General features: G+C 43.0%; 1 protein-coding gene across 1 annotated transcript; it reads right to left on the bottom strand.

Moving 5' to 3' along the window:
* Window positions 1–4214: 4214 nt before the first annotated feature.
* On the bottom strand, window positions 4215–9463 carry ppiaa (peptidylprolyl isomerase Aa (cyclophilin A)). The gene is made up of 4 exons (XM_070834154.1): window positions 9304–9463; window positions 7085–7204; window positions 6417–6589; window positions 4215–4647 (listed from the first exon to the last, which is right to left on the bottom strand). Exons 1-4 carry the CDS (start codon window positions 9370–9372, stop codon window positions 4512–4514), a joined length of 498 nt encoding a protein of 165 aa, XP_070690255.1. The 5' UTR covers window positions 9373–9463; the 3' UTR covers window positions 4215–4511.
* Between the last annotated feature and the right edge of the window lie 5221 nt (window positions 9464–14684).

Below are 14684 nucleotides of genomic sequence, written 5' to 3'. Positions count from 1 at the left end.
CCATCGTGGAGAAACACCTTCATGTTCAACACCTGACTGCCACGTACCTCAGGTAGACACACACACACACACACACACACAGCAGGTATTTATTATTTTTACTTTTATTCTAATCCTTTTATTTTATCTGTCTGTCTGTCTGTCTGTCTGTCTGTCAGAGGGGGGGATGCAGTAACAGAGCCCAGAGGAGGCCGTCCTCGCAGGCCAGACCGGAGGACGGACACCAGGACAGAGAGACGGACAGACAGAGCGACATGGACGGCTTCAACAGGACCAAAGGTGAGCACGAGTCAACTACAAGTCCCAGAGTGCACTGCTGCTAGTTAAGAAAAGTTTCTAGTTTTACTCCACCACATCTCAGAGGGTCTGACAGCTTTAGTCACAGCTCGGATTAAACAGGAAGTCAGTGACAGGAAACATTTACTGCAACATGAGTATTTTTGATACTTCAGTGCTGCTTTAATGTCTGAAAAAGGCTGAGCTCTCCCGGCACATTCCTACATGTACCAGGATGCATTGCACACAAGCTTCTGGCGCCCAGGACTCAAAATATCCCATTAAATCAGGACACAAGGAAGTGTCTCCTCGTCCAAACACATCCTCTGCTCTTATATTTTGGAAGCCAGTTTCCAAAACAAGAACGGTTTGGTTTCTGAGCGGCGTCCAGAGGCGGACACTAAAAATCCAAGCGGAAAAGCCTGTAGGCCTTCGAGGACACCAACTACGTCACCGTCACACATCACATGACAGCGTTGGCGCCAGAAGAACAGCAGAACTTTGTTGTTCAGTTTACACCACATAACATGTGCAATACCTACTCAGGGCATTTTCACATCTTTATGTATATACATATATATATTTAGAGTGTTTTCTTATTTATTATATGTGATTTTATTTTATTCTCATATGTACATTTGTTTATAGCTTCCTTTTTTTTTTTTTTTTACCAAGCTGACTCTGAAGAAACACACAAAGTATTCCTGTTTTTACTGACAATAAACTCTATTCTATTCTATTCTATTCCCATCAGCTCTGATTGGGCATCTGCATAAAACATGGCGAAATTTCCCTTTAAGTTTGAATGTAGGATGTTGGACTTGTGTGTTTTCTCAGTTCAGGACCCCTGGTGATGTTCCTATGTGTGTCTTCCAGCTCCAGAGATGGCGAGCTGCGTGCGGTCCGGTGACTGTGCGGCCGGCCTGTGCTGCGTCCGGTATCTGACCGGGAAACGGTGCCAGAGGATCCCGGTGGAGGGCGAGGCCTGTCTGCTGCGGGGGTCCAGCAAACTGAGGAGGAAGCTGGGACGCTGCGACTGCGACGCGGGGCTGTCCTGCACCGCTGTGAGCCGGGATGAGTCGGGAAAACCTAAGGGCCAGGGAGTGTGCCTGCCCCGCCCGAGACAGGCTCAGAGGAAAACAAGGCATTCTGGGAAGAAGAGGAGGACGGCAGAGAGAAGCTGCTGAAGAAGCTGCCATTATAAACTCTGCTGCACTTGTACACATTTAATTTAAACATTCAGCTCGTTTGATGTTTTGACGTGAACCCTCTCGAGCTTCTGAGAGATGAACTATTTTCTCCACGTGGAGTCACAGACACACATCAGTGGTTCCCATACTGAGGTACGGGGCCCTTCAGTCACAAGCTCACACATATCCTTGTTGTTTTAGTCAGTAAAAGTTACTATAGTATATGAAAATAAAGAGTGAGCGTGCTCTGACTGCTGTCATCTCTTTCTGTTTGAAGTCATATTAAAGAGGAGCCACAAAATGGAAGATTGGCAAGAAAAACAAAAGCGCTTTTACATTAAGACACTCAACAAATCTTACCTGTGATCATGTGTCTTATTATTTATGAGAAGGTGATCAGATGCCAGATGTTTGCTTTGACACTGCACTGATCTAGTGATTTTATTTTCCAATCACGAATTATGAATAATGAGATACTTTAGACGCTCCAGATCCCAGAATTAAAGGTCGCATTCATTTTTCTCATCGAAAATGTTAAAGACTAACTCATTTTTTCAAAGCTGGGCCTTATTTTGCCATATTTTGGCTTTGACTGGTAGGTACAAAAAGTGTGGGAATTTGTCCGGTAGGTCGCCTCAGCTGGAAGCCATGAAAAGCTGCAAATGAGCTACAAAAGCCGTAATTTAATCCTTTTGGTTTGAGCAGAATCTGCCAGTGTATCACGTTATTCAAAGCCACCAAACTCCACTCACAAAAACAGCAATTTTAACTCACACAACACAGGAGTTGCTGGTCTGCTGCTGCCTCGATCGGTTTGTTTGTTTGCATTAGTTGTTGTTACATAAATATTGTGTTGGATGCGAACTAACACTTTAAAGCACCCATTTCACACAGTAAAAAAAATGCCGGAGTTGTCCTTTAAGCCAATAAATAAAGACAAGATATAGAAGAAAACCTTTTGCACCAAACATGTATAAATATTGTAGCCCATTTTGCAGCCGTGAGCTGCTCTAGTGGACCAATGCCAAAACCTTTTGTACCTACCAGTCATTTAAAACTCAATACATGTGAAAATAAGGGCCAGGGTTAAAAACATCAGAACTACCCTTTAAGTGACTCACAGTTTGGATATAAAATTCTTCAGTGGTGACAGAAAATATCTGCTTCTTTGATAAAAAGCCAAAAGTGCAAGAAGGCTGTGGACATAAAACCTGAAGGGACAAAGTCAAATACAACTCCCAGGATGCACTTCAAAAAAAGAAACGTCCAATCACAGAGCTTCACTGATTTACATTCTGCAGCTTAAATTAATTCACCTTCAGATTCTGGCTCAGTTTTGGATGAATTTAGCAACCACAGATTATATGACAGTCTTCTGGGTTCATCACACCCGAGGCTCATGGGTATTGTAGTCACTAAAAGTAATGGATAAATGGTTGAAACGTCCAGCTTACTGTTACTGTGAGTTCAGACTGTTCTGACACCGACAGCTCAGCTATAATATAGTTAATATGTAATATAGTTTTGAAATAAAGTCCACTGTTATATCATTAATGTTTAACATCCAGTTTGTTCTATTCAAATGAACAGTGTGGAGTGATGCAGAGCTAAAGGCTTCCCTCTACTGGACACCTGAAACAAACACAGTCTGAACTTTAAACCGCGTTTGTTTTGGGCTCATTTGTCCACCTGTGCATCACCTGTGGATTTTAAAGAGAAGCTTCACACCTACTCAACACGGGCACATTTAAACATATTCCACTGCCTTTAATGGGTTTTGTCACCAACCATCTAAATCGCTGATTAATTCCTCTGCAAGATGAAGACCTTCATCTTGTCCCGCTCTGAGAACGTATTCAATTTAACACAAATAATGGGAGTGTATGAAAGACAAAACAAAGTCAGTCCACAAACTCCCTAAATGATGTTTCAACAAATTATAGTTTTGTATTTTCGGTTCATATTTGCTGTGGTTTACAGACGGTTTGATTGTTTCATTTTAATTAGTTTAACATTTTTAAGGTAAAATGGGAGTCACAGTACAAAGTGATGAAGACGTCCAAACAGATTCACCAGCTCCTCCTCAGGCTGTTTAATTTGCCCAAATTAAAGATGAAAACTAAAGAAATTCCCTGTATAAACTTAATTTTAACTACTTTAGTAAGCACACTGATGATTGTCCTAAAGTCTAGTTTTTGCTTTTATTTCAGATGTTTTTTCACACCTAGTTTTATTTAGACGACTTTAGTGTCGATCACATCTATGCTGTGAAGTTTTGTCTGTTGTAGTAAACCTGGTTTCACCTGAAGGGGTTTGGATGAGAAAAACATTGTTAGGAAGTCAAGCTGCTCTGTTTTACCATTCAAGTATTGATGTTATGTACAGATATTGTGCTTGGGGAGAAAAAAGGGGTGTTGTGTGAGCTGGAGGAGTCATAAGACCACATTTTCTATCCACTGGTTATTAATACTCATGTTCTTGTCGAGCTGCTGCCAGTTTGTAATAAGTCAAGTGTCTTTATCCTTAAGTCTTCAGCATGCAGCAGCCAGTGTGGCCTGTTGGGTGTAAACTCACTGGTAAAATATCCCGACGTGTTCACACAAGTTTAGACGTTTCCACCATGTTGCTTCTATGATGCTGAACAGACGAGCAAAGGTTCGAGCTTCTAAACATGCAGAGGATCAACTTTGTGAATAGGTTGTAAAATGTTCTGTGGTTTTAAAAAACAAACAAACCAAAAAGCACACGTTTGAATTGACAAGGCAACTTTTCAGTTTATTTTCTTATTCATTTTTTGACTTAACAAAAAACCATTGGGGCCGAGTGGAAACAAACGTTAATGCAAAAGAAACTTTCAAAGGCAAAGTCACAAATGCAGCAACATGATTTCACCAAGAACAGAATAAAAAAGGGGGGAGGGGGGCAGGGAAGGGGAAATCAGTTGAATCTCCATCAATAGGAATGTTGAATGGCGAGGATTTGGAGGGGGGGAGGGTTGGAGCCTACAGGGGTGAGGCTACAGGGCGAGCAGAAAGGGTTAAGTGCTCAAGACAGCTGCCCGCAGTCGGCAATGGCGACCTTGGATGCGGTTTTGCCGCTCTGGCTGCCTTTGGACTCCATCTGCTGTACCACGTTCATACCCTCAACCACCTTCCCGAACACCACGTGCTTCCCATCAAGCCTGCAGACAAAATTAAAGTGATTAGGTTTGGTGGAAATTTAGATTAAAAACATGCTGAATGAGAGAATCACATCCAAGGCAAGGAAGAGAGAAAGTTTGTCTCATCTTGTAATGACATAACAGCTCATACTGCTTCTGATGAAGACTAAAAGGATTCAACCACTAATCAATCAGGTGTCCTGATGAAGGCATGTATGAAAGGTTGATACGCTGATAGACAAAGTATTTGTGTTTCTGTAGCGATATCAGGGCGTCTGTGTGTTTAAGGCTTTAAGACTTAAATACGGTTTAACATGGGGACAATTTAGCAATAATAAATAAATGTTTTTGCCATCAAAATGTTGATTAATGCAAAATGACAACTGGCTGAGTGAAATTAATCCCTACAGCTGCTGGTCTGACATGAGGCAACATCAAGGAAGAAAGAAATTAGAGCCCTGAATTATTGTTATCATCATCATCATCAGGACTTTATGAAACAGGTGAATCCCTCCCGTCTCCTTCAGCCTACAGAAAGTCAGACTGAACCCAGTTTACTTCCTTGTGTAGGTCAGACTGCAGTTGAAGTATTATTTGCTAACCAATATCATCCCTTGTATTTACTGTGAATGGGACCGTGCGATGTGAAACCACCAGTTCAGCAAGTTCAGACTCGTTCTGAAAATGCACTGGAGAGACTGTTAAAAGTTCTGTAGGAAGTAAAGCAGGAAATTAAGTGTTTTCTGGTTACTGATCTGGTCACCCAGACAGATTCTACGGTAGTCGCCAGGGGACAAAAATGTGGCAACACAAATGACAAAAACCTACAAAGCACACATTCTGCAGCACATCTGCATATGTTACATGTCCTCGAATTTATCTCTGAACTGATTTCTCCATTTAACACCTCCGAGAACAGAATAAAATTAAGACTTGATGGCCTTTTATTAGTAAATGAGCATTTAAGACATCTTCAAGGATGCAGCCAACCTGTTTGTGGACATTTCACAGCTGCTGAGTCTGAGCTGAACCAACCACACTGCTGTTCTACAGCTGGGTCTCCATCTTTTAAAGAAGGTGCCCCCCCTCCCTCCTACTTTAAAATACCCGTCTGGATATCTATGCTACAAACCATCCCAAGCCAATTCAGTCACTGGGCAGTAGTTCTACGGTCCAAGAGGCTTTAACGCACCAGATGGGTTTGTGCACACAGTACTTCTTCAACCCTGCATGCTGTAAATTAATCAGTGGAATTTTGTCGAGTCTTGCTGCTTCTATTTTTAAGACCAAAGTCTGGTTAAGAGATTCACTTCTGTCGCATCCAAATGCGACCAAAACACGTGTATCCACGACCTGCAGTGATTTAAGAGACAACATGTGGGGGAGGAATAGCAAACGAGCTCCAGTGTGATGATGGTGGAAGTATATCAAGCTTCGGTCTTCATGAAATCCTACAAACAAATACGCAATTGATCATCTCAGTATCTCTTTACTATGATGGAGAACGCTTGAAGTTGTGAATTAACCGTTTGGTGAGTGGAGGAGAGCACCAGCAGGTTCAGTCCCACCAAACAGAAATGTGAATGAGCCGTAAACATGTCAGTTCATCCAGTCTACTTTTCTAAAAATGAACCCAATACACAGTTGATCACGTTTAATCTTTTTTAAACACATGTTTTAAACACTTTTATAAATAAGCAAGTCAACATGTGACCTAATGTTAAAGTAACTGAGCAGACTTTATCTGCTTGCTATTTGAAACCATTGGTAACATTTGGGTGTGTGCTTACCATGCTGTTTTGGCTGTGCAGATGAAGAACTGGGACCCGTTGGTGTTTGGTCCAGCGTTGGCCATGGACAGGATGCCGGCGCCGGTGTGCGTCAGAGAGAAGTTCTCATCAGCAAACTTGTTGCCATAGATGGACTTTCCACCAGTTCCGTTGTGGTTGGTGAAGTCACCACCCTGCGAGTTACATTAAAAACTCATTAAAACCAGAACAGCAGTCAGGTCGGAAACCTTATGAGCCACTTGTGACGGCATGACAATGTCACTGGCCATTAGGATTGTGGGATATCCATCAACTAACTGGCATATGTAGACGTCCACAGTAAAAAAAAAAAAAAAAAAACATTGTGATGGACGGTATTTGGTCTGTGGTGAGTGATTGTCGGTTATCAGCCAAACTCTACAGGCTTAATACGGTGAGACAGATGCTATTCTGACACTTGATGAAAAGTGGGAATTTAGCCATCTTACTCCAACTGTGAAAACTGTTAGTCACTTTACTGGTGTTCACACACTTGAAAACCTCATTTCTGTTTTAATTTTTTGCCCTTATGAATAAAATAATTTTCCAAGAACCCAAACATTATAGCCTGAACGTGATTGCAACTGTCATTTATCAATTGATCCTAGCGAGAGAGAGATAAGCCAAACTTTGTTTCACGGCTGCATCACCTGGCACATGAACTGGGGGATGATGCGGTGGAAGATGGAGCCCTTGTAGCCGAAGCCCTTCTCACCGGTGCAGAGGGCACGGAAGTTTTCAGCAGTCTTGGGCACCACGTCGGCATCGAGCTGCAAAAAGACAAAAAAGCCATCACACCTAAAGTCAATCGAGTGATATGAGCAAACAGGGTGAGGGCAACAGTTGTGAAATCCGTAACCAGTCAGTGAACATTTGGCTTGTTGCCATCCAGGCGCTGAGCCAAGGCAGGTTTATAGATACGGTGCACTTTGTTCAGAGTGGCAGGCAACTGTATGACTCAACATCTACACTGAAGAATGAGCACATTGGTTGCTTATAGTCCAACTATAAGAAAAATGGAGCCTCTCTGCAAAAAAAAAAAACCAAATTACATCCTTAATACATCATTCTAAAGAAAATGGGGGGAAAAAAGTCAGAAGTGCAACAATCATCTCTGCAGAAAAGCTAAAATTAGCTTCTAGTTTGCAAAATACATTAAAGTCTGCTTGGCAAGTTCAACATTAAAAGTCAAATCAAGTTCAACAGCACCTGGTGTTACCCAGGGGCCGCAGTTCTGTCCCATTAAAGAGGGATCAGGTTATGTGGTTGGTGTTGGGCAACTGTGCTCCAGCCGTCGTGGTGAAACAGGAATGCAGCATTGCACCACACTGGGATATCTGCATGCCCTGCACAGCAGTGAAGCTACCATGCAAGTATGTTCAGGGGGGGGTGGGGGGCCGCAGGTGGGGGCTGCAGCAGACCGGCTGAGAGCTGCAGCTGATCTCAGAGCAGCCCAGCACAGCCTTCCACCTGCTCAGCAGTAACAGACACCCAACCTGCATTATTTAAGAGCTGTCTGCTGGAGATGCCAGGAAAGTCCTATCACCCTTGACATGCAGCAGCGTGGCCGGAGATTAAAACACTGCAGCACCGGCTCAGATTTGGACTGTGCACCATTTAAGATGGAGGTCTTTGGGTTCAGATTTAGCCTAGAACTCGTGCCATATAATCGGGAACGCCCATTATGGGGGCAAAGCTACTACTATGTGCACAAAATGGCTGGACGTGTTAGCTAGCATGCTAGCAGCCTTTAGCTTGCAGTTTGCTGCCATAAAAAGAGCGGGTATGAACAGACTGTGTGACAATGAGGCCGCTGTGAAACATGTTGTCTGTTACACAACATCGTGTTCATTCATTTTAAGCATTAATCATTAAATATATACATAAATGTATCGCAGTTGCGGCTTCCATCTGCCTACATCCGCATTTTTTTTTTAATCGTGCAGACACCCCCTCCCCTCCCCCCAGACCGCGCCAGCACCGTGGAACTTTCCAGAACTGCTCCTCCGTCCGCGAGCACAGGAACCGGCGCAGTTAGCTTCGGTGGCTAACATGCTAACCGCCGCAAAGCAGCACATTTCCTACTATTAAACTGGACTCTGGCCAAGGCCAGTTAGCCGCCACGCCTTAGTGATTTCACTACGAGAGTGTAGCCGGACGGCGGCGTGGTTTTCATCGAGGGCAGGAGGTTCGCGTGAAGGCCGCGAGACGCCGCAACAAAGAACATCGCGAGCTGCACGCTGCGTTTCTGCGGAGCGACGCGCTCAGTTAGCATTAGCTTAGCCGGGGACTGCTGCCTCCCCGCGGCTCCGACAAGGTCCGCGGGCCGCTCAGGGGCCTCAGGGTGACGGAAGCAAACGGTGGTTGCAGTTTAGCGCCTTACTGGAGCATTAAAGGAGATTTTTTTTGGCGATTTAATTCACTCAGAGCTGATGTTAAACACGTCTGACATGCGGAGACCTCATTAACGTCACATTACAGATTCGGCTTGAGTTTATATATTTACTAAAAATCTATTTTAAAGATCATCAACAGCTGCTAGGACCGACTAAAAACCTACATCTGGACTAATTCCTCCAGTTTCTCGCCTTGTTCCTGTTAACTAGCGAAGAGCAGCACTGGCTAGACGCCACATACACGTGCACATGGTCCCGTCAAGACAAGCGTGCTCGTGACAGCCGGGCTGACGGTAACGTTAGCCCGGCTGTGCTAAACCCAAACTAAAACCGTGCAGCTAAAAACCGGGTTTTAACTTCCTGCAGCCCAGAGAGACTTAACGCCCGTGGAGCCGCACAGCAGATGCGGTTAGCTGGGGTCCGGCGGTGGGTGAGTGAGCGGCTCCACTTTGGGTAACAGAGACCGGTTTTACCTCCATCACGATCCGGCCGAGGGGGGCTCCATCGGAGCTGATGTCGAAGAAGACTCTGGGCTTGGCCATTTCAGCAAGCTGCGCTGGAGACGGTGGACTGAGCGGTTTTCCGGCGAGAGGACGCGGGTGGCCACAAGGAACCGAAAAAGACGGAAAAGAGGGGATTAGTTTTATATAAGAAGCCGGTGGGCGGTGTGAAATCACAGCGAGCCAATTGGCAACGCCGGGCGATTAGATTGGCAGCTGTCTTGGCCAATCAGCAGCCAGAACAGCCGACCCCTCCCTTCCTATTGGTCTGTAAATGGTCAGGCTCGTTTCACGGCGTGTTTGATCTGTGTGTCACAGTAGACCGTAAAGGCGGGGTTAGCGTGTTTTCAGGCTGTGTGAGACACCGAGAGGCGGGAAACACCGCCCCGCTTCGTTGTCCCGGCCGCCAAAACTCAAACACACAAACCACGGAGCAGCGCGCGCCACGAGTCATTGACAGCGCGAGCGTCCAATACGGGCAGCGCGCGCAGGGAGCGAACGCTGCAGTCAGCGCGCGTTCACGCTGACAGGGGAAAATGTGAGTGCGCGGTCACGCGGTCAGGGTGCGGTCCGTCCTGATCTGCGCTGAAAGAAGAATAAAAGTTACCGGAAAGTTCAGGCTGAAGTTTGAGTTTGGTGTTAAAAATCACATTAAAGTCACTTTTAGCGGCAGAGCGAAGTTTATTAGAGTCTGTAAACTGAATTATCTGAGATTTAAAAGTTTCAGACTCAGTTTAAGTTTATTATGAAGTTTATTAACTGTGTTTAATAATCAGTTTATTTATTTATTTATTTTTAACTTCATTCAGATGAGGCAGATCACAGTGGGAGCTTCTGTATTATATTATTTTATTATACTTATATTGTATATCTGCGTTTGCTACCATCATGGTGCACAAATATCTAATCACAGGTCCGTCAGTGTATCTACAGAGTCCTCAGGGTTTATTCAGCGGTTATCCTCACTCAGATCTACTGTATATTCATAATAAAACCCAGCTGGTCATCATACACGTCACTCAGTGAACTGTGGCAACATCTCAGCGCCAGTCGGATTGTGATTTTCATTATTTTGATAAATAAAACCCCCCAAAAAATCCAAATGTAAATGGTTCATTTCTCACCACAGACAAGAATCCAGATTGAGAGTCTGATGTTTTAGAGCACTAAGTTATCTGGAGCTAAACTATCTTCTTCTTCTTCTTCTTCTTCTTTACTGTCAGCTTGTCACAAAGAAGCACAACGTTTGATAGAAGTTTATATTTAAGTTCTGTTTACACTGAACAAATCACATCGTACTAACTAACCGAGAGCATTTCTTTCTTCATAAATCATTTGAGTGTTTCAAATCCAGCATCCATGTTTACTGACACACACTCTTCCTCTCTTTAACCTGGTAGGATTAAGACTAACCTGGGCTGGATTCACAAAACCTTCTTAAGAAAATGAAACCTCTTAAAGGGTATTTTTAATCCTGGTTCCTATGTTTATATATAGTGAGTTTGAATTGACTCGTACGTGCCAAAGGTTTTGGAACTGGTTCAGTAGATCACCTCCACCAGCAGCTGAGAACAGGCAGCAAACAGGCTGTAATCTAATCCTTTGGGGGAAGTATGTCTGATCAAAGTAGGTCCACTAAAAGTGCTTGTTTCCATCACTGACAGGCTCAGAGTGTTATTCTAAATGTCTGACACCATTATGGAAAAGGATCCCTGCAGACAGAAACCTGGAAGATCCTTTTGGTTTAACCAGAAACAGCCGTTATATCGCTTGGTTGAAACCCACCAGACTCCATTGACAAAAAGAATAATTTTCCACTAGAGTTACTGGTCCACTGCTGCCTCGATCAATCGGTCTGTTTGTGTTATTGTGTGACTTTGATGTTTTAAGGGGTTAGTTCAGTTGCAGCACGATATTTGTGTAACATACAATAAGACAAACAAACCAACCGATAAAGGCAGCGGTAGACCAGCAACTCCTGTGTTCTGTGAGGTAAAATCACTGTTTCTGTCAATGGAGTCTGGTCATTCTCACTTTTTTCCTCCTGTAGGATGTTCAGGACTGCTCTTGTGGCCTTTTGGGAGGTGAGCTATTGAGATGGCGGTGGGTGACGGAGGTGGTTGGTATCGATCAGTGACCTTTATTGACCTTTGATGACCTCTGGTTGATGCTCGCTGAGAGGCGGAGGTGCACGCTGTCACCATGAAGGGCAACCCAACACCCCCACCCTCCGAGGGAAAAAATAAAACTGAACATCTCTCCTGTAATGTTGTCAACTTGTCAGGATGAAAGAAACGTTTCCAGCACAAACAGATTCAGACGGACAGACCGGGCAGCTGGAGCAGCCAACTAAAGGGTCAGTTCACCTAATTTAAATGACATTTTCTCTCTGCAGTCTGGTGCAGCGGGTCCCAACCTGGTGACTGGAAAATGCAGCCACTTTATAACTTTCAAACCTCCACGAAAAATAATTTTAACGTTAGTACCGAATCACATTAAGTTTCAGTTAACAGAGTTTATTTGCACCCGGCTGCAAGAAGCATACACCTAAATTTAATTTAGGTTTAGAGTAAAAACTCAAGTGGTGTTTAAAGAAGTTTAAAGCTCCCCTTTTAAGCTATTTTTTAAGTTCATACATGTATCTAAAGGTCCTGCTAGAACAGGTTTACGTGGTTTAATGTTAAAAATAACACTTGTTTTTATACCCAGGAAGCCTCCAACACTGTATCCAGGTTTGTTTATACATCTGTGGGTGGATTCAGGAGGTTTTCAGTGGACGAGAGCTGAAGGAGGTCACATGAACAACAGATCCCCTTATGACATCATAACAGGAGCATCGTGTTTTCACACACATTTAATTGATTGATATTTATGTTCAAAAGACATTAAAAAGTGCTTTTAGTATAATAATAAGTATAAATTCAATCTTAATGTCAAGATAGTTTAGTGCAGCATACTTTAAAGTTAAACTCTGATTTAATCAGGTTTAAAATGGCCTAAATTACTTTCTCTTCTGAGGCCGAAACATCAGCACACTGCAGAGGTTTCATGTTTTTCTAGGTTATTGTTTTTTTTATGAATGCTTTTTTTCTTACCTCATTTGTTTTGTGTTTCAAATGTAATACTGTGATTAAAACCTGGACTATTAAATCACTCTAATATATTGATGTCAAGCGAATTTCTCTTTATATTCAAGCTTCATTGTGTTTATATTAGAAGCTCAAGATTTTCACTGTATTGTAATTAGTTGCTAATCTTTGCTAATTCTGTGTTTATTATTACTATTATTATTCACTTGATCTATATAATGAAGAAAAGAAAAAAAACACAACAGAGCAGAAAATTTGTTTTGTCAACAATCAGTTCAAAAATCCAGTTCACTGCCTCTTAAGAACAGAGAAGCTGGAACTGAAGAATATTTGCTTTAAAAATGACTTTTTAATCATTTAAACTAACCAATGATCAGAATAGTTGCTGATTAATTTTCCCAGCATCGCTCGATAAAATTCATCTCACACTTCGTTTATTCTTCTAATCCTTTACTGTTTATTCTGGTTAATTCTTAATGTTTTGTCCTGCAGTCGTCTCATCTGACGCACTTTTTCCAGACTCATACCAAACATGTCATCCACCACTGAGCGTGTGCGTGTCGGACTCTATTAAAAGCACCACAGGCTCTCCTCTGTGTGTCTTTCCAGTGTGTGTTTATTAAATTACAAAGGTTATTATTATTATTGTTATTATTATTATTAGCATCATTACTGAATCATACAGTGTGATCATGTACAGTTTTATTTTTTCCAGAGGCCCGCGGACTCTCTGGGACATGGAGACACCACAACTGTCTGGACTCTAGTCACTTTACAACATACAGAGTAATGATGAGGAGGAGGAGGATGAAGAAGAAGGGCCATCAGTAATCATTACAAACACAGACTGGTGCTGCAGAGCTCACAGCCAAACTATGAACTCTGGGCAACCATTTGAGGCAATAAGGGCAACTTTCCGAGCAACTCAATTGTTTTCTTTTTAAATTTTCTGTCTTTGTTGCAGGAAATGTGTCCAAACCAGCTGCCCTGAAGTCTGGCGTTGTCCTCGGGGTGTGTGTGTGTGTGTGTGTGTGTGTGTGTGTGTGTGTGTGTGTGTGTGGGGGGAGTGAGTTAAAACCCCACTAAAAGGCTCGACTGCAGGAGCGAAGACACCGACGGCGACACGTTTCACCAGTCCAGCAGCTTTGGCCCCATTTACACTTTTCACATCAGCATATAAACGTCTTGCATCTGATAAAATCCAGATGTGATTCAATGCGTTTACACTCAGCCACATGTAGGTGACGGTTAAAGTGGTTTCTGTTTTGTCATCCTGTTTTACTTTGTTTTAATCCACTTAAATGTCATTTATGGGATGTTTTATATCATCTTAAAGCCTTTTCGTCGTCTGTAAGACAACTTCAGTGAGACGTCGTTCCACCACGAGCCTCCAGATCAGCTTCAGTCTCTAAAGGACACAATTATCTGTCTCCCAAAACAGATTCACTCATCTGGTGTTTAGTTTAAGGCCGATGGAGAGCGCTGTCTAACACTAAATCTCCTTCACCGGTTAAACCAGACACAAGACCTCTACGACTTCCTTAAAGACCATGAGAATCACCTGCAGGACCTCAGAGCCTCTAAAGCCGAGCGGACACCGTTTTATCGATCATGTGTGTCGTCTTTTTGACTCGCATCACGTTTTAATCTTCCTTTCTGCACAACCTGACCTCGCACGCTAAAACTCTACAGACTGACCGGCCGGTAGAGCTGCAACAATTCATCAGTTAGTCATCAACTATTTTAATAATCGATTTATCGGTTTGAGTAATTGTCTTAAATGTGAATATTTTAATATTTTCCAGTTTCTTTACTCTTTTATGACGGTAAACTGAAGTTGTGGATGAAATGAGACATTTGAAGACGCCATCTTGGGCTTTGGGAAACACAGATTCACATTTTCCAACGTTTTCTGGCATTTTATCGACCAAACTAATAAAAAATTAACCAACAAATGAATCAGCAATAATCGGCCCTGCTGAATGGCCAGAAATCAAACCAGAGATTAACCGATGAAGATGGATGTGAATCAGGAGTGTGTTTACATGCGCGCTGGTGTATAATCCTGTTTATCATATTCAGGACATGATGTTTCCACAGCGTGAAAAACCTGGTTATTCACATGATACATGAACAGTATCTGGATTCCTCTCAGCCACATGAAACCAGGATCTGGTGTTTCTATCGGAGTCCTCCAGGTGAACTGTTCAGGTTTCTGAGACCAGGATCTGATGTTTTAAGCGTCTGTCCGGCTTAAAAGGATTT

Source organism: Pempheris klunzingeri, chromosome 7 (genome assembly GCF_042242105.1).
Source record: "Pempheris klunzingeri isolate RE-2024b chromosome 7, fPemKlu1.hap1, whole genome shotgun sequence".
In the NCBI taxonomy this organism is placed as follows: Eukaryota; Metazoa; Chordata; class Actinopteri; order Acropomatiformes; family Pempheridae; genus Pempheris; species Pempheris klunzingeri.
The sequence above is the reverse complement of the archived record's forward strand: the minus strand, read 5'-3'. Positions and strand labels throughout refer to the sequence as shown.

Excerpts from the sequence above, each read along its gene's own strand:
- ppiaa (XM_070834154.1), bottom strand. The coding sequence starts at position 9,372 with ATGGCCAAGCCCAGAGTCTTCTTCGACATCAGCTCCGATGGAGCCCCC. Across the intron at positions 6,590-7,084 it reads TCCCCCAGTTCATGTGCCAG|GGTGGTGACTTCACCAACCA; the intron begins GTGATGCAGCCG and ends TGTAACTCGCAG. Across the intron at positions 4,648-6,416 it reads TGCACAGCCAAAACAGCATG|GCTTGATGGGAAGCACGTGG; the intron begins GTAAGCACACAC and ends TTTTGTCTGCAG.